This window comes from Archocentrus centrarchus, chromosome 17, assembly GCF_007364275.1.
Source record: "Archocentrus centrarchus isolate MPI-CPG fArcCen1 chromosome 17, fArcCen1, whole genome shotgun sequence".
In the NCBI taxonomy this organism is placed as follows: domain Eukaryota; kingdom Metazoa; phylum Chordata; class Actinopteri; order Cichliformes; family Cichlidae; genus Archocentrus; species Archocentrus centrarchus.
The window spans coordinates 18,038,963-18,065,984 of NC_044362.1; the positions used below are offsets into that span (position 1 = coordinate 18,038,963).

The window sequence follows — 27,022 nt, forward strand, 5'->3', positions numbered from 1 at the left end:
CACGGCCACAGGTGTATAAAACCAAGCACCTAGCCATGCAGACTGCTTCTACAAACATTTGTGAAAGAATGGGTCGCTCTCAGGAGCTCAGTGAATTCCAGCGTGGTACGGTGATGCCACCTGTGCAACAAGTCAAGTTGTAAAATTTCCTCACTACTAAATATTCTACAGTCAACTGTTAGTGGTATTATAACAAAGTGGAAGTGACTGGGAACAACAGCAACTTGAACACAAAGTGGTAGGCCACATAAAATGACAGCGTCTGAACTCACAAATTCGCTTTTTGAAGAATGATCAAAAAATTCCCATAAACCCTCCTAAACCTTGTGGAAAGCCATCTCAGAAGACTTGAAGCTGTTATAGCTGCAAAGGGTGGGCCGACGTCATAATAAACCATATAGCTTAAGAATGGGATGTCAGGCAGATGAGTGAATCCTTTTTGCTATATGTTCAGTGTCTCTTCTGGGCTCTTAAGTTTTTTTTTTGTTTGTTTTTTTTCAGGATAAATAGGGCATAGAAAAGGTTGTCACACGTCTAAACGGAGACCCATAAACTAAGCTGTTAGGCTACTACTACACAAGCATGCAGGCTACTGGGCCCTTTTAAAGAGCTGACTGACAGCTGTACTGCAGCTGCTTGAGCTTCTTTATGTACCTTTGCAGTGTCAGGCTGAAGTGTTACACACTCTCTGGCAACCATGAAGAATAAATTCCAATAGGCATTACTAATGTAACTAGAGTTCTATGAATCCTTGCTGACTTCCACAGTTCATCACTGCAAAATCTTGATGGAAGAAGAAATTACAGGAGTTGATGTCTGGGTGACCAGGTTGTTTGAGTTACAACTGCACATCTGAATTTATAGAACCTTTAACATTCATGACCATAACTGTGCACAAAAAACAAAACCAGAATTTTCAGTTTACATTAAGCTTTTATTTAGCAACAATAGAAATTCTGTTTAAATAACCAAAAGAGTGATGACACAACTAAAACGTATACATGTAGCAGCTATTGTTACATGAGAGAATGGATATTCTGTGCTTAATTGTATAGGAGGTAAGGCTTGCATAGTTGTAGTGATGCACATGCATTTGAAATAGTTGTATTTTAGTTACATCAATGCACATAGTACTAAGACTATCACCAATTATTCTAATCTATATCAACACTTTTTAGTAGTAGTAGTTTCAGTAGTTAGAAAAAAAGTGCTGTCTACAGAATCAGGTAGACATCCACAATGCTGTTAATTGCTATACACATCTATACAGTACATAGTATGGGGTTTTAGGATATTTTACCATTTATTATTAAAACACAAGTCTTACTATCATAGTCGTGGCCATCATTCTTGTTAAATGCTCTATATACTATTATAAACAGCCAGACAGATTTTCACTTGACTGTAGAAGCCTAGCAACATTCAATTAATCACTAAATATCTGCTCCACTCATAACAGGAAGTGAAAACAGAGGCAGATGTACCAAAATGATCTATTTTAATACTTTGCACTGCATAACAGTATGCATGCACAAGTGTCAATCAGTGCCAAAGCTGAGTTTAACAACCATCGCACTCTGCATCCTAGCTGCTGATGCCGATGAGCAAAATGTTTTCATGACCAAATATGAATTATACACAAACTACAGACAGCACAACTGAGGTTGCTATTTGAACACTCCATCTATCTAACATGAAATCATTCTAAAAATACATTCTATTTTTTTTTTTCCAGGACATGCCAATACCTTGAGTGGTCAAGAAGAACCAAAATAAATAAGCAAAAGACAGCATTGTGCTTTATTACTCACACAGATCTACTGAGGATTATACATCTCCGGGTTCATTCAGTTTTTCACTGCCTGAAGATTTTTTTTTTCCTTAAACCAAACACCAACACATTATCTGTTGTTCTACACTCTATTACATTGTTGCTTACGCTGGGAGCACAACCCCCAGTATAGCAAATGAAGTCCAAAGGAGGTAAAATGGAAATTCATACAGTTTGTATGCATGTAACTTTTTTTGTTTTTTTTAACTTGTTAGTAAATGTCAGGCAGCTGAGGGTAATTCCTATCCCAGTAGCCTTTCAAGTAGATCCAGTCCTGAGCTTTGTTGTGTGGGTTGGGTCCTTGCTGAAACCACCTGAAGAGTTTTAACAGTGAGAAAATTCATTTAAGATGAGCACAGCACTTAGAAATAACAATAAATAAATAGAACGGCACACAAAACATGCACACGCAAACAATAAGCGTAACACACGTTCATGGTGTACAAATGAAAAAAGTTTCTAGTGTTTTTTTTTTTTTGTTTTTTTTTTAGCTGGACAATAGTGAAGACCAGAATCTTTGTGTGACTTTGACAAATTCTTTCAATTACACACACACAAACCAAGGAAAACAAAACAAAACAAAACATGCAGCTGTGCATGAGGCACGTGTCCTGAGGAGGGTGGTGTAGTGCAGCACTTCAAACAAGAACAAATATCAGGCAGAAAACCAAACCTTGGACCAAGTGCAGTGTTCCTTTTCAAGTATAATAAGTGAAATGCATAGTTGATAACAAAACAACAGGGAGGTGATCAGTGAAAGCGCACACACAAACAACAATGGGGCAAAAACATCTAATTTCTCAGATGACTAACCTCACTTTCCATTCCTCTGTTGATTTTGTGCGATTCTTTCGGGCCATCCTCTGTTTTTCCTCGAGTCTCTTCTTCTCTGCACTCGCCAGATCTAACAGAAGTGGACACAGTAAACTGAATACCGCCAGAGATTACATTTAGCAGACTCAGCACAGGAAATCAAGATCATACACTGCACCTATGTCTCCATTCTCCATGGCGCGAATGTCAGGTCTGAAACGACTGTCTGTGGAAGGAATGACTCCCTCCATGATCTTGTCTAGCTCGTTTAGCTGCATGGCGAATGTTGAGAATGCATAGAACTGTAACACACACACACACACACACACACACACACACACACACACACACACACACACAGACACAAGAAAGAGACTTAGAACAAAATATTAAAAACCGATCTGATTGTGGTCACGTATATTTCTTCTTGTACCTTGGCTGAGTTGGCTGGCCGTGGCGTTATTTTCCAGATGAGGTCACTGCCTGGGATGACCTGCACTGTCTCAGTATCAGGTGGAGGCATCTCTTCTGGCTCCTCATCAACACTGGTCTAACGCCATAGAGAGACACACATACAGTATGGAGCGAAAACAAACTCAAGTACTACAGATGCTTCACGCTAACATTTGTCTTGGCCAGCTATTTGATATACCCTGCATAGTGCGCCACTTTGCAAATAGTAAACTATTTCAGTTGGAGACACGGGTGTGCTGTGGTTATCACAGGTTCTGGGTCCAAACCTGCTAGCTGGGCAGAGCCTCTCTGTGTGGAGTCTGCATGTTCTCCCTGTGCTTGCATGGGTTCTTTGGCTTCCTCCCACAGGCCAATAAGATGTTACGTTAATCTGTGAATTTAAATTGGCCGTAGGTGAGCGTGTTAGCCCTGCGGTAGACTTGACTAGTGTGTTCCCTGCATCTCACACTATGGCAATTACAATAGGCTCCAACCACCCTCAACCCTAAATTGGATAAACTGTTAAGAAAATGCAAGGATGCAGTAAGATATTTGCATGCTGTAAAATAGACTAAAATAGTACATAGCTGATAGATTCCACTGTCCCACATAAAGCACGCAACAGGAAGAATTACATGTAAAAACATGATATGTAGGTTGAACTGAAACATTAACTGAAATAGAAACAGCTGGGTGGGTGGGAGAATCTGGGTGAAGAAAGCATTATTAAAAAGCAAAGAAGTGACAGCTTGATCATGAATATAAGATGTTTCTCTCCTAAACAGACAAAAGAAAGAAAGAAACTGAGTGCAACAGGGAAAGCAAGGATCCCCTGTAAAACTGGAAGAGATTCAGCAGTGCCATCAGCTTAGAACTAGCAGAATAAATAACTGACCCTGCAACAGTCTTGTTCAGAAGTGGTCTTTAAGCAATATTTGCAGCCAAAAAGGAGGCACTCTATTATAATAATAATAATAATAATAATAATAATAATAATGACCCTAACAGAAGGCAATCTGCTAAAAGGCTGAAGAGTGCTTTAATGATGAATGTCTGCAGAATTTGAGGGTTTTGGTAATGATAATTTATGCTTTAAATAATATATATAAATAAGTGTCTGATCAGTTTCAAATCATTCTGCAACATGACAAATTACCTGCAACCACCTGGTTCCCAGATCTAAACATCTACACAGAATTGTGACAAGATATGGAAGATTCCTGGGTCTGCAAATAGTGCAGTGTTTTAAGGCCAAATATCAACTCATTTTTGTTTTTGGTTTAGTGGACTTTGTAGGAATTTATAAAAATATTCATGGGCTTACTTGTTAAAGCAGCCAGACTTATATGCATCAATAGGCAGTATCACAGGATTATTGTAAAGCAGGTCTTTTACAAGCATCAATAGGGGATTTTTCACTCCCAGTAAAACGGATGCTGTGGTGTGCACTGCAGAGCATATACCACCAGAGGGCAGTCTCTACAGGTGGAAGATGCAATTGAGCTCAGTCAACTGTGGATGCATTTTTATATATATATATATATATATATATATATATATATATATATATATATATATATATATACACACACGCACACCATTAAAAAGGGTGAGCTAGCAACATGGACAAAGTCATCTCCATGGAAGATGGGTTTGAAACCAATTTCCTATTCAATCAAGCATACATTTAAATTTAGAGTAATTACCTGCAGTAACTAACAAAACACAGCCACTCTTAGAGAATAGCGAACATTAGCAGTTCTGGCACTATGTTGTTAGTGATAAAGATATAGAAATAAATGACCCAGACTAAACACAACCATATTTTCAATTTCTATTTTAAAATGATGTCAAACTGAGATGCATTTATGAAATAAGTATTATATGCCAACATGTACCTTACAATATCAGCACATTTGAACAGGGAGAGTCTGTTGGACCTTCAGTGCAGCATACACAGTATGGGCTATAGCCTCAGCTTGTATCCAAGCTGTAGCCCAGCTTTTGAAAATAAATAAAGAAATGAGATAACCAGATACCAAATAATACAGTTTACCTGGTGAAATATTGAAAATATATGGGAATTTCTTTTTAAATCAAAAATAGATAAGCCTACAAGCCAGTGGAACCAACAGAAATAGAGCACAGGTGACTTTGAGAGCAGTCAAATATAGTACCTGCTTGTTGCCCTTTTTTTCATCTGGATTCTTTTTTTCAGTCTTTTTGTGTGCATCAAAGGTAGCAGGGTCTACTGTGTAAAGGCATTCAGTCCATTTGCCATATATTGCACAGAGCTTCTTTTTGCTGCAAACATACAAAGAACCAATATTAATAAATCACAGCTTCAGGTGACGATAATACCAAGCGCTAAAATTCCTATCATATCCACTGTATTATACATTACAAAGTAAATGACGAAGTAACAGTTTATGACAAATTGACTTACTTCTGACATGCAATACCAAATATCAATAACTCATGAAGGTACCTTTTATCTAGGATGTATCCCTCAACTTTATGCAGCTCTTTTCCAAAGAGACCACAGGGCTTAAACGTCATGCTGCATCTCTCTCCAGTTCTGGAACGAAATGACAGCCTGTTTACTAATTCTCTTTCACGATTCTCCTCCTGCAAGCGGAGGCTTTCAAACATTAATCAGCCTGCTCCTGCAACTGTCCCAGTTCTGCTTCCATGATCAATAAGCTTAAGGTTTATAAAGTAGATCAACATTCCTTCTGCAGAGCATGGAAAAAAATAAAATTAATTTTATTAATGAATTATTTTATTTTATTTTATTTATAATATATATATATATATATATATATATATATATATATATATATATATATATATTTATTTATTTTTTTTCTCCTACATCCAAGTCTCTGTGCCTGTAAATGCACTGCACAAACATGTTACACAGATATAGAAAACATTGCAATAAAAAGCATGTCTTTTACTTGTGATTGATCACTTCCACGTTGCCATACTGCTCAATCCAAAGCTGGCCAACAATGATATTGTGGACACAACAGGTGGGGTTTGTCCAGGTGTAGGCTTCATTATATCTACAGAGACAAAGAAACACTCAGTAAAAAGGGGGAAAAAACAACAACAACCAACCCCCAAGTCTTAAGTATGAACTTACTTGGGCAACTCCAGTGTGATTACTCCCTTGGGCTCAGCTTCTATGCTCTTTCCCCAAAACTTGAGTTTGGGGTAGATGGAACCATGAAAGACAAAATCCTCCTTGAGGCCCTCAGCGTGAAAGGCACTTATCGGAGGGTGATGGCTTACTTGCTCCGACACCCACCTAAAGTCCAAATCCTCTCTGATGGAAAACAGATGTACGTTTGACACTGCAGAATGTTCATTAACAAAAATACACGTCTAGGGTGAACTCAAACTGATTTGTGCATAGGTGTGCTAATAAAACAGGTTTGCCAACGAATATTAATGAGTCTGCTGTCTTACCTGATTAGCTCATAGGTCTCCCCGAGGAGTGGGTTAAAGGGCTTCCCAGTTCTCTCCCACTGTGATGCTACAGCTGACACAGCAAATGCTGCAACACACTACACAGAGCATCGTTTTATGATCATCAAATTACAGGCAACTAATTCCATTTTTGATAGTGTCAAGAAGCCTCTGCTGCTCTGCATACATTTAAGTAATAGTTCAGCACTTTACTGAGAGGACAGCGATTTCATTTCATTGAAATCATCAATGGCATCACTAATGTTAAAAATGCATCTGCTCATTTATTTAAGAAAAGCGATATAGGCACTGTGGTACCTTCATCCTCTCAACAGAGTCTGTTGTGGCATTTGCCTGGTGGATGAGGTAGGTGTGCTCCATGTACTCTGTTAGCCGCTGGATGAAGCTCAGAGGCTCATTAAATACCACAGGCATGGCAATCTTTGATAACTCCTGCAAAGAAGCATTGGGGAAGATAAAAGGACCATTAGGGCAAAGACTTCTCTACTTCATTATCTTGTTTCTACTTTATTAGCAAACTTAAGCCTAAAGAGACAACAGCACTGATGTAGTTTTATTTACTCAGTGAACTCCATTACAAACAGCTGTCATGTCCCCCCCCCATCCCACATCTATAGGGTACCCAGGGATTTTTTTTTCAGGTAGAACAACTTTCTCCAAGTTCATGGAAAAACCTTCAGAACACACAAAGTCTTTTTTTTTCTCTCCCTGGGAGACGCTTAAAATAATTCTGTAGCTTAAAAGTGTAGTGTTACTATTCATAATCTTCTATTATTTTCCTTGTTTGTCCCAATTTACTTTTTTTTTGCTCCCATCTCTGTTTTTGTTATACCCAATTTAAGCATTTTTGTAACCATGTAATGGTGTGCTTTTTTTGGCCGGGTCAAGGCCTTTCAGCCCGGACCTCTTTGAAAAACAAACTGAACTCGCTGTGCTACTGAACAGTACAGCTGCACAGACAGGCTGATTATATTTTAGACCGAGGATGATCAAACCCCATCTCTACTCATCTCACTTCCACATCTTACACTTTATTGTCTTACATTTTGCCTTTTTAAAAATGTACGGTAAATAAAATGTCTAAACTAAAAGTGCTGGTCTATCATAAACACTTCACTTCTTAAAAATCAGAGTTTGGCTCTTATTCAGCAGTCTATTTTATAAAATCTCATGTCCAGATTAATTCTCTACAAACAGCCATGGATTAGGGTCCTAAAGCACAAGTTCTCACCATGCCAATGCATTTTTTCAGGATACTCCAGATGCTCACGTCATTCCTGGAGAACATGGGAGCCGGTAGAGCTGTTCTGTGTGAAAGCAATATAAAAAAAAAGGATAAACACAGAGAAGCTTTCCTATATCATATGGTCCAGCTTTATTAACATATGGAAAATTACTACATCCCTTGTTGTCTCAGCTGTGCAATTCAAAGCAGGCAAACACTGTCACTTCATACTAGGTGACAGGTCTCATCCACGCTCAAATAGCTTTTCTTTTCAAATGTGGCACTGAGAAAAAGTTTTGGGTAAACCACACATTAAAAAAAAACCCAAAACATTAATTTGTCTCCTGTGTGTATAAAGCTGCGCTATTTAAAAGCTTCAGAGCAGACAGCTTAGCTCAACCAACCATTTGGGAAAAAGGGTTATCCGACACCTGTAAGCTAATGAGCTTTCAACTGGTCTGTTCAGCCTCATGCAATACCCATGAATGGATATACAGCTCTGAGTGTGTTGGCTATAATACGCTCCCTTCCAATTCTTCTTTTTGCATATGTGGCTTGTTGAAAACACTTCTCATATCTGAAAGTTTAGATTCAAATGTGCTTGCTTGTGTTTTCTTGGTCATAAAATTCAGTCATCACTGTGACTGAGTTTAGCTTGCAGTCTTGCCAGCATCTGCAGTATGGACTGTTTTACAGGTACTGTAGCTGGAGGCAGATGGTGTCCTTGTTTGAAAAATAGAGTGCTGGAGCAACTACACACACAAATAAAAGCCATTACTTCAGCTAAATAAACAGTGAGCTGGGGGTGGAGTGGGGTGGGGGTTTGCTCCATCTGTAGGATGAGCAGAGCAGTGATGCATGGCAGACCATACTTCTGGCCTATTTTTTGTTCCACTAGCCTCTACTCCAAGATGTATTTAAGCATGGATGGATTTCTTTCATTAGACTGAAACATTAAAGTGTTTTGTTTTATTTTTCTAATTAATTCACATCTACTACTGTACATGGACCAGTGGGCTTTCTTAGCTTTTGAATATTATTTTTTAATCGAGGTGCTTAAATTTAACATATTTACCGTTAAATGTGTCCAGAAATGCTCATTTATCTTTCAGTATTTCCAAAATACAGTTAAAAACACATTTAAGGGAAACTGTGTTGGTCAGCTGAGGTTACTGAAACATAAGCCCACCTGGAAGTGAGGTGTGATGTTCTGTACAAGTGAAGCTTTAAATATTTTGAAGAAAGAAATTCGTGAATGGCGTGAGCAGGTAATCGTATGCCTTAGGGCTGGAAGTCAGCAGCCAGGGTTCGAGTGGCCCTTTGCTGCACATCTTTCCCCACTCTCTCTACTTCCTGTATATCCATTAAAGGCAAAAAGGCCTAAATATGTATATTTGTTTATTTTAAGATGGTGTATTTGGAGTTCTGATGGATATGGGAAAACTGATTTACTTGACGTGAAATAATTTAAAGAAAGACTAATTTAAACGCATCTCTATCGACTGGTGACTTTAAAAGCATCATAAAGAATGCAGTGAAGGAGACCTGTGGATGTTTTTCTTGAGAAGCTACTAAAGTTTTATGTTATGGGTATTTGTATATTGTATATTATATTGTAAATCTTATATTTTATGATGTATTTGTAGCATTTTTGAGTTTTTATTTCAATAGGACTTCCTGGTTAATAAATAAAATGATCTTGTAAAGAATTCATAGCAAAGTGACTCAATATACAAGAAAAAAAAAAAACTACAGCAAACTGCAGGCAATCATTGACAGGCATCCTTTGAATGACAGAATTAATTTCAAATAAACAGACACCTCATAAATCTTTAATGCACAACACACACAAGCCCACACATATGCACACAGAGCTAGCCAGGCAGCCCTTTTCTCCAACTCTACTCCGAGCCAGCACATGCTTAATTATTCATGGATCACTTGTTGGATTGAGGAAGAGAGGCCAAGCCAGAATCAGCATCCAAGGAAATGAAAGAGAGTGTCAAATCTTCACGACAACACAGCAAGACGCATTGAGCACTGAACCGATTGTTGGCTTGGAGAGTTGGAACTGTCAGGGAAAACAAAACAGGCTATTCTCTGTGGACTGGATGCTCGAGCAAAAAACACCTGACGAGAAAAACAAACTGGAGTGGAAAGCTGGTCTCCCATTACAGCAACTCTGCCTACTGACCTATCCTCTTGCTGACTGCGGTCTGCAGCCTGTCACCATGATGAAAAAATAAATCAAATCCACAAAATTTTCATCATTTAGTAAAGTAAACATGCATTACACTGAATCCTGCAACCACTAACTTAAAGTCTTTCATATAGCAGTGAGCAGGTTGACTGTGGAGCACCGAGCCTGGATGCCTTTGTATTGGAAAGAGTTCCAATCATTTAATCCAGTAAACAAGCATGACATCATAACTGAAACATGTCCCACCTGTGCTTAACTCCATTGTACTGGGCTGGCTGGTTGCCACAGTTACCCTCCCCTGACATTCTGGAAGGCCCCCTGTGTGCGCTGGGATGGCAGAGGGTGTTGAGAAAGGGGATGTCTCTCCCCTCGTCCTCTTCGCAGGAGTGACTGGCCACAGACAGGAAGCCGCTCAACGAGTGCTCCGACTCAGACTCTGTGGGATGATGACAGGAGGCAGATGCCAGGTCATACCAAACCGCTTTCACATCCAGGTTCCAGTAGCTCCCTCAGAAAAAACCCCTCCAGCCTCAACAGTGTACTACCTGCAAATAAGCACTTGTGCTCAAGTTCCTCTCCAAATTCCCCCCTCCCTGCTGTCATGCCAAACCCCACCTGAGGATTGTGTTCCAATGAGAGGCCACACAAAGGATTCATTTCCTGTGACATTATTTGCTCTGTGTTCACTGGATGGTACTCCTCCCATAGAAAGCAACGTCACTGACATTAATGTCACAAACACAAAGCCAAAAGGAATAAGGAGAGCTGAATATGCTTGACTGAAATTGGTGCTTATTGTGTGTTCATATACTGCATTTGGAAATATGTGTTGAAAGAATTTCATTCAACACCTGCATGGATGGACAAGGAAATATAACACTGCATAATAAGCATGCCCTATTTGAACACAGACAAGTGATGAGATTGCACATACAACTAAAATTGTGGATAAGTACATCCTGCTTGCTATGATTATCCTTTAAAGATGTCTAGAATTATAATTTCTCTAATGCAAAACTTGAATAGACAAGACATAACTTTGAAGACTACAGTCACAACATACACACTACCTATCAGGATGAAAACCAAGCCATGAAGACCTCTTTGCAGACCTCTGCAATCACACCGTGGAACGGTATTGATCAGGGCAAGTGTATAAAATTATTTCTAATGATCTGAGTTTCCACGGGAGAATTTTTGTAACCACCAGTTGCCCCCTTTTTTTTTTTTTTTTAAAAAAAAGAGGTATCTGTGCAGCCAAATTGAGTAACAGTGCAAGAAGGGCTTAAGAAGTCCACTGCACATTCAAGGAGGGCAACCATCTACTCGATGCAAAAGCATTTAGAGGAGCATGAGGAAAAAGATAGCGTAATGAGACAAAACCCCATCTTCAAGTGCTACGCCTGGTGAACACTACAAGCTGAATCCCTAGAATAAACCGGAATGGTGGCAACATTTATTTATGGAGGTGCTTCTTAGAAAGACCGGTTAGAACTGACTGATTGATTAATGCAGCTGGATACAGAGAGGTCCTTGAAGAAAACCTGTTGCAGAGTTCATGTGACTTAACACTGGATTTAATTCACATTTAAGCATGACAATGACCCAAAGCACAAAGCTGAAGCAATGCTGGAGTCGCTTCAGGAGAAGCTTAGTCTGGGTTTTGGGCCAGACTTATACCACAATCTGGAGAAAGACACCAGGAGGTAGAGTGGGTCAGTGGTTTGATCCCCAGCTCCTCTAGTCTGCGTGTTGAAGCTGTGTAAGATATTGAACCCTTGGTCGGATGCATCCACTGGAGTGTGAGTGTGTGAATGTTAGGTTAAAAGCACTTAGGCATAGAAAAAAAACACTTGTATGTGCGAATGGGTGAATGAGGCTTGAAGTAAGAAAGTGCTTTGAGAGCTCAAATAGAGTAGAAAGTGGTATATAAGTACCAGTCCTTTTACCAGATTTCCAATTACCTGTCCAAATCCAGATGATTGCAGTTTGATGACTCACCCAAAATATAGCAAAAGAGAAACTTCTGACAAATTGGACTTTATAAAGTACTGAAATTAGGTTCTGAAATTGCAACAAATACAGTTTTTTGATTACTCATAAATATGCAGACAGTTCTACAAGTATTTTTAAGCTTATTATGGGATATTCGGCAAAGTAAAAACACCATTTTCTTCTTTTAAAATTTAATCTACAACACAAATTCTACAAAAAGTGGGGAAAAAAAAAAAAAAAAAAATCAGCCTAATTTTAAAATCCATTTTATGGTTTCGAGTCAGCGGTGGAGTGTCTCTGGGTAGTAGAAAAACTTCAATATATAAACTACGGTATATAAAACTAAGGACATTTGTGTTTGGTCTTTATACAGTTCTTTATATAGTTGGAAAGCCTGTTTATTTCCCGGTAAGTGTAGCCACATCTGTCAGGAAAATGCATTCGTGGGTTGTGCCCATGAAAAACTTGGCAAATCTTCTCTGCCAATGCCAAACAGCTGATTCTGCTATTGACTCATTTTGACAATCAGGCTTGTCATCATTGGAGGCAATCTGAATGCAGAGAGATATCGAGATGAGATTCTGCAACCTAACCTCAACCCCATTGAACACTTGTGGGATCAGCTTGGAAATGCTGTTCATACCAGAGTGACCAACACAACCACATTTGCTGACTTGCAACAAATGCTGGTTGAAGAATGGAGCAGTGTGTGAGCAAGCTGGTGACCAGCATGAGGTGGTGGTGCCAGGCTGTTGTGGCTGTGTATGGTTCTTCCACATGCTGCTGAGGCTCCCGTTTGTTAAATGAATAAAATGTTAAATTGCCAATATGTCTTGTTTCTTCAGACTTCAGTCATCTAATCCAATAAATGACACCAAAAAAAAAAGAGTCAGTAGCAGAATAAGCTGTTTGGCATTGGTAGGGAATATTTGTCAAGTTTCTTCCAGGGCATAACACACATACTCAACTCTGCTGCTCAACCCACAAATGTGTTTTCCTTACAAATGTGGCACCATGTAAGAGGAAATAAACAGGCTTTCCAATAGTATAACATTTATTGGCAAGAAGCATTGTTACAACAAAGAAATAATCAACCAAACACAAATTCTGTTACTTTCTGTGTTAAGTTTATGTATCCTTTGAACAAATAAGATGCACCACACTGATGTACTGGCTTTGTGCAACCCTCCTATAATATTCACAGAATCACTGATTACTTTCACCAGGAGGTTGCTGACCTGATACAGCATCATAGAAGTCATCTTCAGTGAGGGTACTGAGGGTAGATGATCTCCTCCTCTTACTCAAGGACTGCTTGAGTTCATGGTGCTCAGTTGCCAAAGTCTCCAAGGCTTCTGTCAGAGCTTTGTTCTTCTCCACCTCCTGCTCTACTTTCAGGCTCCACACCTGCAAACACAGGACAACCACACAGAAGGTTAAGTGACCGAAGAGACTGTGCCCATAGATGCCAACCTAACATACTGGCAAAAAAAAAAAAAAAATGGGCTCAAATATGTGATAATGGTAGCTGAACAAGCAGATTAATACTTTACTGTGTGCATGTCTGTGGTTCTGATTGCAGGTCATTGTTTTAACCCTGCCCATAGATTGGGTTTCTTCTTGGCGGAACCAAACACCCTGTTCTCTGAGAGCTCTGTAGCCCAGGATTGAGTGTCCCTTCAAAGGAACCTGAGCCAGGCTACTGTGTGACAGCCCAGCTCAGTCTGTCCTATTGTCCAATGCTGCTGATGTTCAAGCTTTATGAACAGAAGTCAGAAACCAAATGAGAATCCACAGCCTCTAACAAAATGATGAAAATATGATTGAAAGCTTTAACAGCCAAATATTCTTTAAAAATAGGTAACACTTTAACATGTCATTGTAAATTCACTTTAAAAACTTATGGCAAAATAAACATGGAGCACAGTCTTCCCAGTTTGATAAACTTCCAGTGTCACCTTGAGTAAGGCAGCTGAGACTGAGAAACACGAGCTTGCAAATCACAGTGCAAATCTGAGACCGGACATCAAGGTCAGTGTCTTGGACTAAAGATGAAAAGTTCTCTGTCATCTCTTCTAGTGCCTGATGTGTTACAGTACAAGGTGCGTGCCCAGATACGCAAAAAGAAACAGCTACTGGTGTGTCTAGCTTATTGTCTAGGTTACAATTCATGTCTTTAATGCTGTATGTGTGGTTAACTGATGTCCCTTTGATCTATACGGTTTTAGCCATCATGAAGATAGTGTGTGATCCCTGTGAGGATGTTGTATGATTAACATGAAAAATCTAAGATTTTGAAGAGGTGATTCTGCTTCAGATTTTCAAATAATCTAATATTTCCTTTAAAGTATTGATAGTGGACAAAAGAAAAATACTGATTGTGGTTATTTTTAAAAAACAAAATACACCATACTGTGTATACAAAATAGCCCTGATTGACCACTGTCCTACTGCAGTTAGCAGCTTAAAAATAAACTGCTTCAGGCTCCTCTGTGGTGGAAATCAGCCACATATACTTAACAGGAACGAGGCAAGGAAAACCCAGACACATTTACTTATTTGCTGAATAGCATGCCTACTCCAAAGAGCCTGAACCAGCCATTTGTAATGAATATCGATCCCAACTGGCAAATGGGAGGTCAGCACAACCGGAACTGCAACTTCCAGCTGGGTTATTATGTAAATTGCAGGCTTCAAAAAGATGTCACTTAATCCAGTAAAATCTCAATATACTGTACATAAATCCAACAAAGTAGAGGTGATATGTGCAATGTGAAATTTGCAGATCTATGCATTCATAAAACATCTGATCAGGATATTTGAAGCCACACTGTTTATTTAAATTTATACAGCCATAATCAATTTACTGTATATAAATGTGTACAGTAAATTGTTGTTGGAGACCATTTATTTTCTTGCTGTGCAGTCAGTTTTGGGGAATGCATGATGCTAACCTTGACAATGCCACAACACAACTGGTGCTATATTTGACATTTTTTCCTTTCTAAATGGCCAAGGAACTTAAAATATTTGCTTGTGCCAGAGTGGACAAAGGATCTTTGACAAATAAATGTACTTATTTTGGTCAAAACAGCCTCATTAAATACATAAAAGAAATGATTGATTAATAAACTGGACGTGTAATGTTGCATATGTGGGCATTCCTTAGATTTCATTGTTGCTCCATGCCTATTGGCTTACAGCTCTCTTTGAATCTTTTGGGCTTCCCTAGGTAACCGAGTGTTTAACTTCAAAGCTATGAACAGCATATCATTCCCACAGGCCTTTTTAGAAAGTGTGTGTAAAAGGCTAAAAGTGGCTTTAAGCGACCCTTCTGCACTTGACAGTGTGACAGCCCTGAGACCACATGGTTTAAGAAGAACATGTCGCAAAGTCTGTGAATGAGTAAGTTTGGAGATTGAGATTGATCTAATATAGCTGGTACTGGCCAATTACTACTCAGATCAGTAGGGAATCCAGTGGGATGCAGGGCTAGATGCATAAATTACTGTCTTGGTTAAAAGAAAAGTCACATATTTATCACTAGTCAGACCCAGAGCTGATTTTGGCAAAGATTATTTTCACTTTTCCCCACACCAGGGAACGAGTCTGGCATTGAGTCTGTGAGTCTGGCACCTATATTTAAAGAAGCCTTTTCATTCTAGCTCTCTTGCTGAATGTGTGCTCATCTAATTTAGGACTTGTTCTTTGTGGAAACTTAAATTCATAAAACATCTATGATCCTGGCATACAGACAAATAATATACATTATTCTCACACTGTGTCATGATTCTAGAAAAATAAATGGCATGCTCTATGAAGTGATTTGGAAAGAAAAAAACAAAAATCAGTATTATGCTTTTGCTTTAAAGCGTCTGCAAGGGGCCCGTCTGCCAATTTGCCAAAATATAATTTTATTCTCATCAAATCAAAAGCAGGAACATTGACACAATTTCATATGCCAAATGTGTGACCATAAAAGGAGTGCAGGAACAATCAATATAATATATACTGTAGTTTAAGGTGACTCATTTTCCTGTGTAGGAGCCTGTGTTAACACTCCCTGTCCCAACACTCCCTGTCCCAGGCACGTGGTGTGAGAGCCCATCCAGGAATGGAACATTTGTGTAACCATCCCAGCCAGCTCTTTTATTCTCACTGCATCCTCTCGCTTGAGCACAAACAGTGCTATTTTAAGCCCTGCTGAGGCTCTGTGCTGTAGCTGTTACTGGAGCCTGGGAGGGATGCTTCTCCTTGGCCAACACCCCAAAGGGTAAAAATTTTACTCCGTACTAAAATATACTCTCTGTTGAAGCAAAAGCAAATCTCTGAGGCATGTACACAGTGGACTGTAACACTAAGTATATATCAAACTGTATTTGAAAAGGGAGGTATTCACTAGAGTACCTTTGCAGCAAGAGATGTAGTAAGCACTTAAGAAAAAAAGAAAAAGAAAAAACATACTACCAGGCATCTCTCTAAACATAACCAATCATGCCTAAATAATCATAAGTACACTGCAGTCATAAAGGGATGGACGTGGTTAGTAACTATATTCAGGTAGGCAACATGATGTGGACTTTAAAACATGCTCAGCTGGTACTAAGGGACCCAAAGTGTGCCAAGAAAATATCCCCACACCATTATACAGTACCACCACATTAACCTAAACCATTGATACAATGCAAGATGGATCCATGCTGTCATATTGTTTACACCCAATTCTGACCCTACCATCCAAATGTCAGGAGAAATAAGTCATCAGACCAGGCAACATTTTAATATTATATTGGACAATATTTTAATTGTCCAATTTTGATGAGTCTGTCTGAGTTGTAAACCTCAGCTTTCTCAGTTTACAGGAGTGGCACCTGGTGTGGTCTTCTGCTGTTGTAACTCATCTTCTTCAAGGTTTGACGCGCTGTGCATTCAGACGCTCTTCTGCATACCCTGGTTGTAACGAGGGTTTATTTGAGTTACTGTTGCCTTCCTATCAGCTTGAAGCAGTCTGGTCATCCTCCCAGAGAACTGCTCCTCATTGATATTCTCTCTTTCTCAGACCATCTTCTATAAACCCTAGAGATAATTGTGTGGGAAAATCCCAGCAGGTCAGTAATTTCTGAAATACTCAGACCAGCCTGTCTGACAGAAACAAACACACCACATTCAAAGTGACTTAACCACTCCCCCAGTTCTGATGCTTGGTTTGGACTTCAGCAGGTTGTCCTGACCATGTCTACATACCTAAATGCATTGAGTACATAAATATTCACACACTAATCAGCCACAACAGAAACAAAGCCAGTAAAGACTTTCCTGTGTGAGACAGGACAAGTTTGTTACTTATGTGGCAACGGTTGAACAAAGGTCAAATGCTACACCATCTTTGATACAGCCCCCAAGGCTCTAAAGGTCAAATGGCTTTCTTACAGACTACGAAAAACAAAACAAAAAAACCCATAAATCACTCCAATCAAACAAATATAATTGCTGCCATTATCCTGAAATCAGACCAATACAAAGTGACAGATCTGCTTTTCTGCATGTCACCACTGTAATCCTCTATTCATTTTCTTGACAGGTGTGGAAGCATGTTACCTGACAAACACCAAGCAAAGTAGGGCCTATAAATCTCTGTTATATGTGAGAGTTGTCAAACTCCTCATGAAGGTTCCACAGTGTGCCCTACATGTACTGCATAAATGTGGCACATCTACTAGCATACTTTAGTTCTGCAGCGCCTGCTGAAATGGGTCAGACCACATCTACGCTACTGAAGGACTGTACTGTATTTGCTGCAAAACCCTTTGAGCAGTAAGCTTCTGTACTATACACGTGTGCAATCACAGCAGCATGTGACTACTGCCATGAACTGTAGGAAACAAATGTCTAAGTGTCACCAACAGAAGCGTCTGGGGTGGGACAATGGAAATGTGGGATTAGAGCTAATACAGCTTAATAAAGGCAATCTCAGCACTATAGAAAATATAATCCAGTTAGTACATGCAGTTGCTTTAGTTTAACATGACATCAGTAGATTTAACATGCTTGTTAAGACATTTCCTATACTATCCATTTGCCAGAAAGTAATTCACCTTCCTTTATTGCAACATTTTCAATGTTTGGTTGAGGAGATTCCAGTGAATGTCCTCAGCCTTCCCGTTCTGACAAATCCCAGTTAGTCTTAGTGACATGACCATTGTTGTTTCCAGTTTGTATGAATACATTATCATTTGTCAATGCACTGTGTAAACATGCTATATTTAGGAATTATAGCGCAATATTAAATACCCTTGTGCAAGCTTAATTAGCATTAACACTCAAGTCCTTTGTTTTGTCTCCATAGCAAAGACTGTTACCTTATTAATCGTTTTCAGCCTAAGTGTATATCACACAGTAGACAGTGTAGTATTTTTAGAGAGATAATTTAAAATCAACTGCTAATGAAATAAATGAATTAATTAGGTGCAACATAAAGAATAGTTGAACAGTCAAACCCACAAATCTTTATTTTGAATGCCTCCATTTATCTATTACCACATCAAATGGATCCTCAGTGCAATTTAATCAATCCCTGTCTATGCTTCTACTTGACAGAATTCATTACTTTATAAGATGATCTCATTATAAAGATGTAATGAGCAGTGTAGCATTCAGTGCCACTTCAAACACTCAGTTTCACACTCTAAATTCAGATCATTAAATCCACAGAAATGACCGCCGCATACTGATGAATAACCCTCACTGGCGCCAATGCTTCAGACCAACCCTCCAATCAGCAATACTCCAAAAAACATCAAATTCAATTGTGACAAACTTCAAATGCCTTCAAACTTCAAATGCCAAGTGACACGGGATCAGCCCATGGCAACCACAGACATTTGTTCAGCTCACAATAGAAATCAAAGAAGCAAAAGAAAAAAAACAGTTTGTTTTTGTTGTTTTTAGTTTTACCTGTGTAGATGCTGGAGAAAAGTGCTGCCACTGTCTCTTCTTCTCCTGTTCTCGGATGCTCTGGCATGTGGAAATGTGCGTGCAAGAGAGTATTTTCACTATGTGAGGGTGAATACATGTAGCAGCGGCTGAGCCAGTGAATATGCAAACGCTTGAGTTCCCTCGCTAAATGCACAGCCTTTCCCTTGAGCGTGAGTGTGTGGATGCGAGTCCCAGACTGTCTGCCTGTGTGCGTCTGCACTGATCTGCAGGCTGAATGCAGACCTAAGCATAAAAGCGGATCTTTCCTGTGTCCTTCCTGCAGACGTGCCAGTGATTACCACACTGTTCTAGTACTCCTCCAAGGGCACAGCACAGCCACCAAGACAGGTGGATAGGGAATGGTATGTGCACGCACCTACACAAGAACGCACACACACACACACACACACACACACACACACACACACACACTACAAACCTGATTGGTGTGAAGGAGCTAACGTAAGGGGGAGGGGCTTGAGGATTTTGTAAATCTGTCAGTATAATTTATTCAGCCAATAGGAGAAGAGCATGTGGGTGAGGGTATATGAATGAGGGGACAGGTAATCTACAACGGTCACTTCTATTTACATCAAGTGCAGGGCTCAGCTTAGCCAACCCAAAATGACAAAGAGGTTTCCCTTACCTCCTCTTGTTTGGACAGCAGTTCAAGACAGAGATGGAGTGCAGCACATGTAACGCTGGAAAGTTCACTTGTCTCTTTTGCTTTCAGTAGAAGAGGTCCAGCCAATCCTTTATAAAAGAAGAAAAGAAGATTGCATGTATGTGTATTAGCTTACAGTATATAAAATAAGCAATTTGCCATGATTAAAATTTTTCATTGTTGCCATGATTTTATGATGAAATTGAGCCTCATTAGACCAAGCAGTGTTTTCCAATCTTCTATTGTCCAATTTTGGTGAGTCTGTGCAAATTGTAGCCTTAATTTCTGACAGCTGACAGAAGTGGCACCTGGTGTGGTCTTCTGCTGTTGTAGCTCATCTACTTTAAAGGTTTGACGTATCCCCCCCCCCCCTCTTTCTGTTTTTTGAGTTGCTGTTGCAGTCTGGCCATTCTCCCCAAACCTCCTGCACCCACATTTTTTTGCCCAGAGAACTGCTGCTCAATGGATATTTTCTCTATAAACCCTAGAGATGGATGTGTGGGAAAATCTTAGTAGATCAGCAATTTCTGAAATACTCAGGCCAGCCTGTCTGACAGCAACAACAACGCCACATTCAAAGAATTTAAATTACTGGACGCCAGGGTGGCTCAGCGGATGAGCAGGCAACCACGTATGCTGCGTGCCAGTGCAGACAGTGCAGGTTTACGTCCCAACCTGTCGCCATTTACAGTGTGTCTTCCCCCATTTCTCTCATCCTGATTTCCTGTCTCTCTACACTATTTCCTATCAAATAAAGCCGTAAAAGGCCAAAAAATAATTTAAATCACCTTTCTTCCTCATTCTGATGCTTGGTTTGAACTTCAGCAGGTTGTCTTGACCATGTCTATATACATAGTACATACATACAGTTTTTAACAAATTTAGACCACCTGTCATAAAAACAAGAAAACACATTTTAGACATCTGTCAAAAACGTGTTTACAACCAGAAATTGTTATTTATTAGGCAAATAAACTTAATTCACACTTAATACCCAAGTTTGAGCTGGCACACTGGACTTCTCTGGTCCTTTGTTCTTCATTCTGATGCTCAGTTTGACTTTCAGCAGGTCATCTTGACCATATCAATATTCCTAAATGCACTGAGTTGCTGCCATTTGATTGGCCTGAATGACGAGGCCTCTGAGTGTATAAAAGACCAGAAGAAGGAATAAGAATAAGGAGATTTTGGTCAAAACAAAATGTCAAATTCAAAACAAAAACAAAACTGAATTTGACATTTTGTTTTGAGGTCTGGAAATTTTTTCCCCAATTTTTCCATGACAAGTGATGTAAAGGTCAGCGGTGTGGCACGATGGTTAGCACTGCTGCCTCACAGCAGAAAATAATGGATGGATTGTTTTAGAACTCTTAAAAAAAAAAAAAAAACTCCCCCAAAATGTCTGGACACTGTAATAACTGAGGCACTTACCATAATTCTCTTCATTCTTCACCATGGATAAAAATATTGACACTTCACTCTCCAACTTCTGCTGGCAGGCCCGGGCTGCCTGTGAAAATTTAGGATAAGAGGGGCACTTAATAGTGAAGCCCTTTACAGCTCAACAAAGCTAATTTGTGAAGTACAGAAAGAAACAAATGTTTTGTTGTCACTGGCTGGCACAGAGAATTAAATTTACTGAGAAGTCAAGGAGGCTCACAGTCATTTCAAAGGACAAATCTTGTTTCACGAAAATCTGATTAATACTCCTGAAGGAATAGTGATTCTTTTGGCCAGACGGACAGACTCCTCATCATGGCATAAGCTCATAAGTCTTTCGGCCAGACGAGTTATAAACCAGCTATAAACCAATCTGCACCGTTTTGAACCTGATCTTACCTGAAGAGAGTGTTTAAGGTTCCTCACTGATACATCATTGACAGCATCATCGATAATCTGTTCTTCAGCGTAGTGGCGAGTGCTGTAGGATGCATGTTCCTCAAAAGCATCCAGCCATCTCTAACAGGATAAATGTTAGCAACATTCACATGTTAGTCTATTCACACAGATAACAGTTTGCAGAGGTAGGTTCTAATGAGAAGACGACCAATTGCATCTCACTTTTCTTGTCGCCACTGCATTTGTCTGTGAGGGGATCTTAAAATAATGCACAGTGTCATCAAAGCACCTGAGTGTGAAGAAGCAATGATCCCACGGTTTGACCTGGAATGACAAACAGGAAATAGCTAATGATTCTGTTACTGCAATAGATGTAAAACATCATGTTAGAAGTGGAAAATGAATGAGACATGTATTGACTGAGCATCCATGTGGGGTAATACAGATTCACAGAAAACCACCTCCAACCTCGGCCACTTACCATGCAGTAGGCCTGTGAAAGAGACTTAAAGCCCTGTTTTCTAACACCAGCCCGTGCATCAGCTCTAGAAAACAAGACAGATGAAAGTGCGCGCGCGCACACACACACACACACACACACACACACACACACACACACACACACACACACACACACACACACACACACACACACACACACAGTAACATAAAAGCAGCATTAGCTTGTCTACACTGCAGATGTGGTAACTGTTTAATATAAGTGTCCGCTGCATAACTGATAAACCACAGGTGACTTCATCTCTAGTAACAATTATGAGATGCTCTTTTTCTTTTAATATAATATTGCACTGTTGGATTAAACACAACATTTTACACACAGTGAAATAAATAATATCAGAGTTTTAGCTTTATAAAATCTGCTGATAAAATGACCTCACTCTCTAGGGTACCAGGAGACAGTTCCATTCTCAATTATAACCCAGTGGGATCGCCATCCGAGAAAGCGTGAACTCTGTCAGAGAAACAATAATGCAACAAATAAAGTAAATAAATACCAATATTCTGTGTTGACTGATTTTATATATATATATATATATATATATATATATATATATATATATATATATATATATATATATATATATATATATATATATATAAAGCACAATCCATTTCATCTAATGCGTAAAGGTTACAGTCTGAACATGAGCTGGCCGGGAACATCAATAACTGGATACCTTCCAAAGAGGTCCTTCAATCTTCTGCACCCGACTGTTCACATCCTGCATAAGAAAAATAAATCTCAGTCTTGTGTACAGACAGGGTTGGATACTTTGTGAGTAAATGAAATATATTTAATTTCCCAACAGCTCAGTATGCAGCCTTTTAAAATAATTAGACCATGATATTGCAATACTCTGTATATCCTATAATGCAGCTTTAATACAGACAGCAGCAAGGCTGACATATTTTTTTTTTAATAAAAGCTTTTTCTCCACAGTCACCATAACTGTGTGTGAACACACAGATGAGAAAGTGAAAGTGCTGATGTAATGTAGTTGAGATATTTTCCCTAAAAGACAACTGCAAATATCTGATTAATGTGAAGTACACAAGCTACTGGATTTAGATACAATAAAATGTGTTATTAAATTTTAATCAACAAGTTCCCAGTGAAGGGTTGTTTAGTCCTGTGAGAAACAAGAATAAGGTCAGTAAATTTCATAGAGTTGTGTTCATTAGATTAAAGCTAAATTACATGGGGCACCCGGGTGGCTCGGTGGGTGAGCAGGTGACCATATATGCCACATGGCAGTGGTGCATCTGCCCTGTGGCCCTTTGCTGTGTGTCTTCCTCCCTCTCTCTCTCTCCCCACTTTCCTGTCTGTCTATCTTCACTGTGAACTATCCAAGGGGAAAAAAAAAAAAAGCTAAATTACATTAGCTAAAATGTGGTACTAGAGTAGAGACCAGATACAGTACTGTAAAAAAGCCTTGAGTCACACCTCATTTCTTTTTATTTTGCTAGGAAAATGGGAAGTAGATACAGTCATTTATTAAAACGTAATTTATTTTATTCTCCAGATTTCTTGAAGGCTTTTGTTCCATTCTTAGTACAGATGATCCCACACTGCTTCAATCACGTTAAGGTCCGGCTCTGGGGAGGTCGATCCATTGTGTGTTTTTCTATCCAAGTATGCTTTTACTGCTTTGGCAGTGTGTTTTGGACTGTTGGCATGGTAAAAAAAAAAAACAAAAAAACAAAGCTATTGCCAAACAGACAGTTTGATCCATGCGTGGTGAATCAAAATCTAATGGTACTTTTCAATTTTGACAAGATCCCCAACACCACTGGCTGAAATGCAGCCCCAAACCATGACAGAGCCTCCACTGTGCTTTACAGATGGCCATAAACACTCACTGCTGCACCTCTCTAACATGTTGATGAGGATTTGAACCAAAAATTTCTAATTTGGGTTTGTCCCTCCATCAGACCTGCTGCCATTGATTTTCAATCCAGTTCTTCTGTAATTTGACACACCTCAGCCTTTTCTCCCAGCTTCCCTCCCTTGAGAATGGCTTCTTGACAGCCACCCTTCCACTGAGACTGTTTCTGCCTCAGTAAACAGTAGATGGATCAACTGAAGAGGCAGATCTCAGGTCCTGTGTCAGTTGGGATTGGAGCATCTCTTGGAGCATCTCTCAGATCCTGTGTCAGATCTTTGCTGGATTTTTCCTATTTCTTAAACACATGACTTGCAGATACTGTAGATAGCTTTTTTTTTTTTTTAGTCCAGACACTAATTTTTCCATTTACCTTCCACTGATCTAGTTTCCATAAAATTTCTAAGAACACACTGCACACCAGACTAAGTTACGCGAGTTAAAAGCTCTTTGCGAATCACCTTGCTGGTGCAAAAATGCCATTTTATGCCCGTCAAACTGTGTGTTATCTTTGGCCTTTTTCATAGATGCATCCAAAGAAATGGGAACAAATGTGTTTTGTGGCAGGCTGCTAGTAACACAGTACCTAAAGAAACAATTTAAAATTGTTTTAAAGTTTCTGTTATGTGTGGACAACACTGGTTCATCCCTTAAGATAGGTGCCGTTGTTTTGCTTGAAAATGGCTTAACAAACAAAAACAAAAAAATTCCACTGAAAATAAGTGAAAGAGCAGATGATGAATGAAATTCCACATTTATGAGTAATCTTATCTGAAGCTGATAACTCAAAGAGCACAACACATAAACCTGTCAATTTTGATGTTTTTAGCAGAGCCCATCCTAATAATCCAAAGAGGGAGAGAGAGACTCATTACAGTCTACTCATTTGATCTTACCTTATTTTTATACGCTGCAAGAATCTGTTTCAGTTCATCAGTGCACACCAGGTCCAATGCAGTCTGATCTGCAAAAATCACCAGCCACACAAATTATTATGCACCTTTTGACACCTCCTAGGAAGAAAAACAGTGGAATATAATATTTACCATGGTTAAAAAAAAAAAAATAAAGTGTGATTCTAAAACAACCATTAGAAACACAGCGGAACAAATTAAGTAGTCAGAATAATAGGAGCTGATTATGAGAACAAGATAAGTGATGTACCATTGTTGTTCTTGATACTAGGGTCGGCTCCACACTTGAGCAGCTTTATAACGCACTGCTTCTGCCCCCTGTAGGCTGCACAGTGTAAAGGTGTGTTGCCCACTGAATCCTTGCAGTGGATATCTGGAGCCTCTTTCCCAGTGAACTGTGAAATTGAAATCAATGAAACCACAGAAAACAGGCAGGAGAATGTTGTTAACCTTTCTCATACGTCAAACTATTTCAATTATCAGTCTTAAGACAGAAAGACAGAATGCACAGGAAAAAAAAAAAAAAAAAAAAGTAGCAAGATTCAATGCAAGTTTCCACACACCAGACTGTTTTCGACTCAGATTAGTCACTTCCCGATTGAACATCAGACCAGTCAAACTGTACAAATATCAAATCATATAAAGAGTATTTATAATAACAGTGGTGCATCTCAACAACCTCTTAGACAACTAAAGCGTGTGCGAGGCCCCAAGGCACTTGTTAAATGTGTGAAATTTTGAGAGATGCTCTTAAAGCATACTATTTTCTGCCAAACTTCTTTGAAAGGTCAGACACTAACCAATTTAGACAGAGTGGATATATCCCCCTCTCTGGCTGCTTCCAGAAGCTTCTCCTCATGCCGCCTTGCCTCTCTCCTCTCTGCAGCTGCACAAACCAAATCAGTACTTGAGAACAAAGGCAGCTGATCTTCAGTAATGAGAAACCATCAGACATTAAAAAAAAAAAAAAAAAAGAAAGAAAAGCTCCCAATGATTTCATACCCTCAAGCATGGTAATGATTTCATCGTCCTCTGTAACATCTTTAGGGATTTGAGCTGTTCCATTGATTATGCTGGCACAGGCATCAAAACGCAAAAGCAACAGAACAATCTCCTTAAGGGTCCAAAGGGGAAAAAAAAAAAACTGACCATCACATTTCACTCAAAAGCTTCAGTGGGAGATGAGAAAATATATTATATGTGTCTGTGACAGCTGATCCAGCTGACATTAGGTTAGAAGAAGATGGTAGGCCACAATTTACTGTGCAGACATCAGTTACACATTTTATATATATAGATAGATAGATAGATAGATGTCCTCACCTTTCGTCCAGCATATGCTGCTTTATGCAGAGGTGTGTCACCCAAGTTATTCTGCAAATTCACATCAGCCCCTGCCTGCAAATGCAATCTTTATTTAGTAAATATAGCCATTTATCTGGCTGCAAGGCCTGAACACAAAAAGCATGGTAATGATGTGACTCATCCACTGCTCTCACCTTCAGTAACTCCTCAACAACATCTCTGTGTCCAAAGCTGCAGGCCAAATGAAGAGGTGTCCATCCTGAGCAGGTTTTAGAACTAGCTGCAGGAGTGATAGAAAAGAAAAGATAAATTAGCAAATTTCGAGCTACATGTGACACGAGGGCAGCTGGATGACAGCATCCTCCCCCGCCTTACATCTGCAGTTGATGTTGAGAGAGCTGTTTTGGTGGATCCTCGACTGAAGGAGCCTCTGAACTTGAGGACAATTGCCCTCTTTAGCATAAAGGAGAAGTTGGTCTTCCAGTGTGCAATCCTCCATCACTGAACTTCCTAAGTACGAAAAGGTAATTGACGTTAAATGCAAGCCCAAGACAATTGGCACAAATTGGTCAATTAACGACATTAGGCAGAGTGAAGTTAATTCTCTGCGAGTTAAGAATTTAAGGATTTAGTTAGAGGTCGACATAGTATGTGTTTTTATTGTGTTTTTTTTTTTTTACTGAGTTAAAACAACGTTAATTTTCCAAACTATCAGGCCGAAATGAACTCTGAATAGTTGTCTAACGTTAGCTAGGATAAGATGGCGAATTCAGACTTACGCGTGCGTAGCTTAGGATGTGAAACTCTTTCTCAAACTTTGGTCCGCTTCAGAGGGACAACACAGCTGAAATCTGATCGTTTCAATCAGCTGACAGGCAGCCGTCATGTGACCGGACAGCTCCTCCACC

The 27,022-nt window shown here is 39.4% G+C and overlaps 1 protein-coding gene across 3 annotated transcripts; it reads right to left on the bottom strand.

Moving 5' to 3' along the window:
- Positions 1–913: 913 nt before the first annotated feature.
- LOC115795505 (oxysterol-binding protein-related protein 1) lies at positions 914–26,624 on the bottom strand. 3 transcript variants are annotated; one of them, XM_030751466.1, is made up of 27 exons: positions 26,490–26,624; positions 26,309–26,394; positions 26,133–26,207; positions 25,812–25,923; positions 25,610–25,695; positions 25,060–25,204; positions 24,792–24,859; positions 22,690–22,734; positions 22,390–22,463; positions 21,972–22,035; positions 21,713–21,814; positions 21,491–21,610; positions 21,083–21,161; positions 19,634–19,740; positions 13,251–13,419; positions 10,264–10,453; positions 7,824–7,899; positions 6,890–7,024; positions 6,572–6,669; positions 6,246–6,428; positions 6,058–6,165; positions 5,586–5,675; positions 5,275–5,401; positions 3,078–3,194; positions 2,823–2,946; positions 2,645–2,735; positions 914–2,145 (listed from the first exon to the last, which is right to left on the bottom strand). In XM_030751466.1, the coding sequence occupies exons 1-27, from the start codon at positions 26,611–26,613 to the stop codon at positions 2,043–2,045; spliced, it is 2,898 nt and encodes a 965-aa protein (XP_030607326.1). In that variant the 5' UTR covers positions 26,614–26,624; the 3' UTR covers positions 914–2,042. The 3 variants fall into 3 exon arrangements, with proteins under 3 accessions (XP_030607326.1, XP_030607324.1, XP_030607323.1); XM_030751464.1 differs by lacking the exons at positions 19,634–19,740; positions 21,083–21,161; positions 21,491–21,610; ... (9 more) ...; positions 26,309–26,394; positions 26,490–26,624 and adding an exon at positions 18,967–19,123 and having other exon boundaries at positions 2,029–2,145; XM_030751463.1 differs by lacking the exons at positions 10,264–10,453; positions 19,634–19,740; positions 21,083–21,161; ... (10 more) ...; positions 26,309–26,394; positions 26,490–26,624 and having other exon boundaries at positions 2,029–2,145; positions 13,251–13,321.
- Between the last annotated feature and the right edge of the window lie 398 nt (positions 26,625–27,022).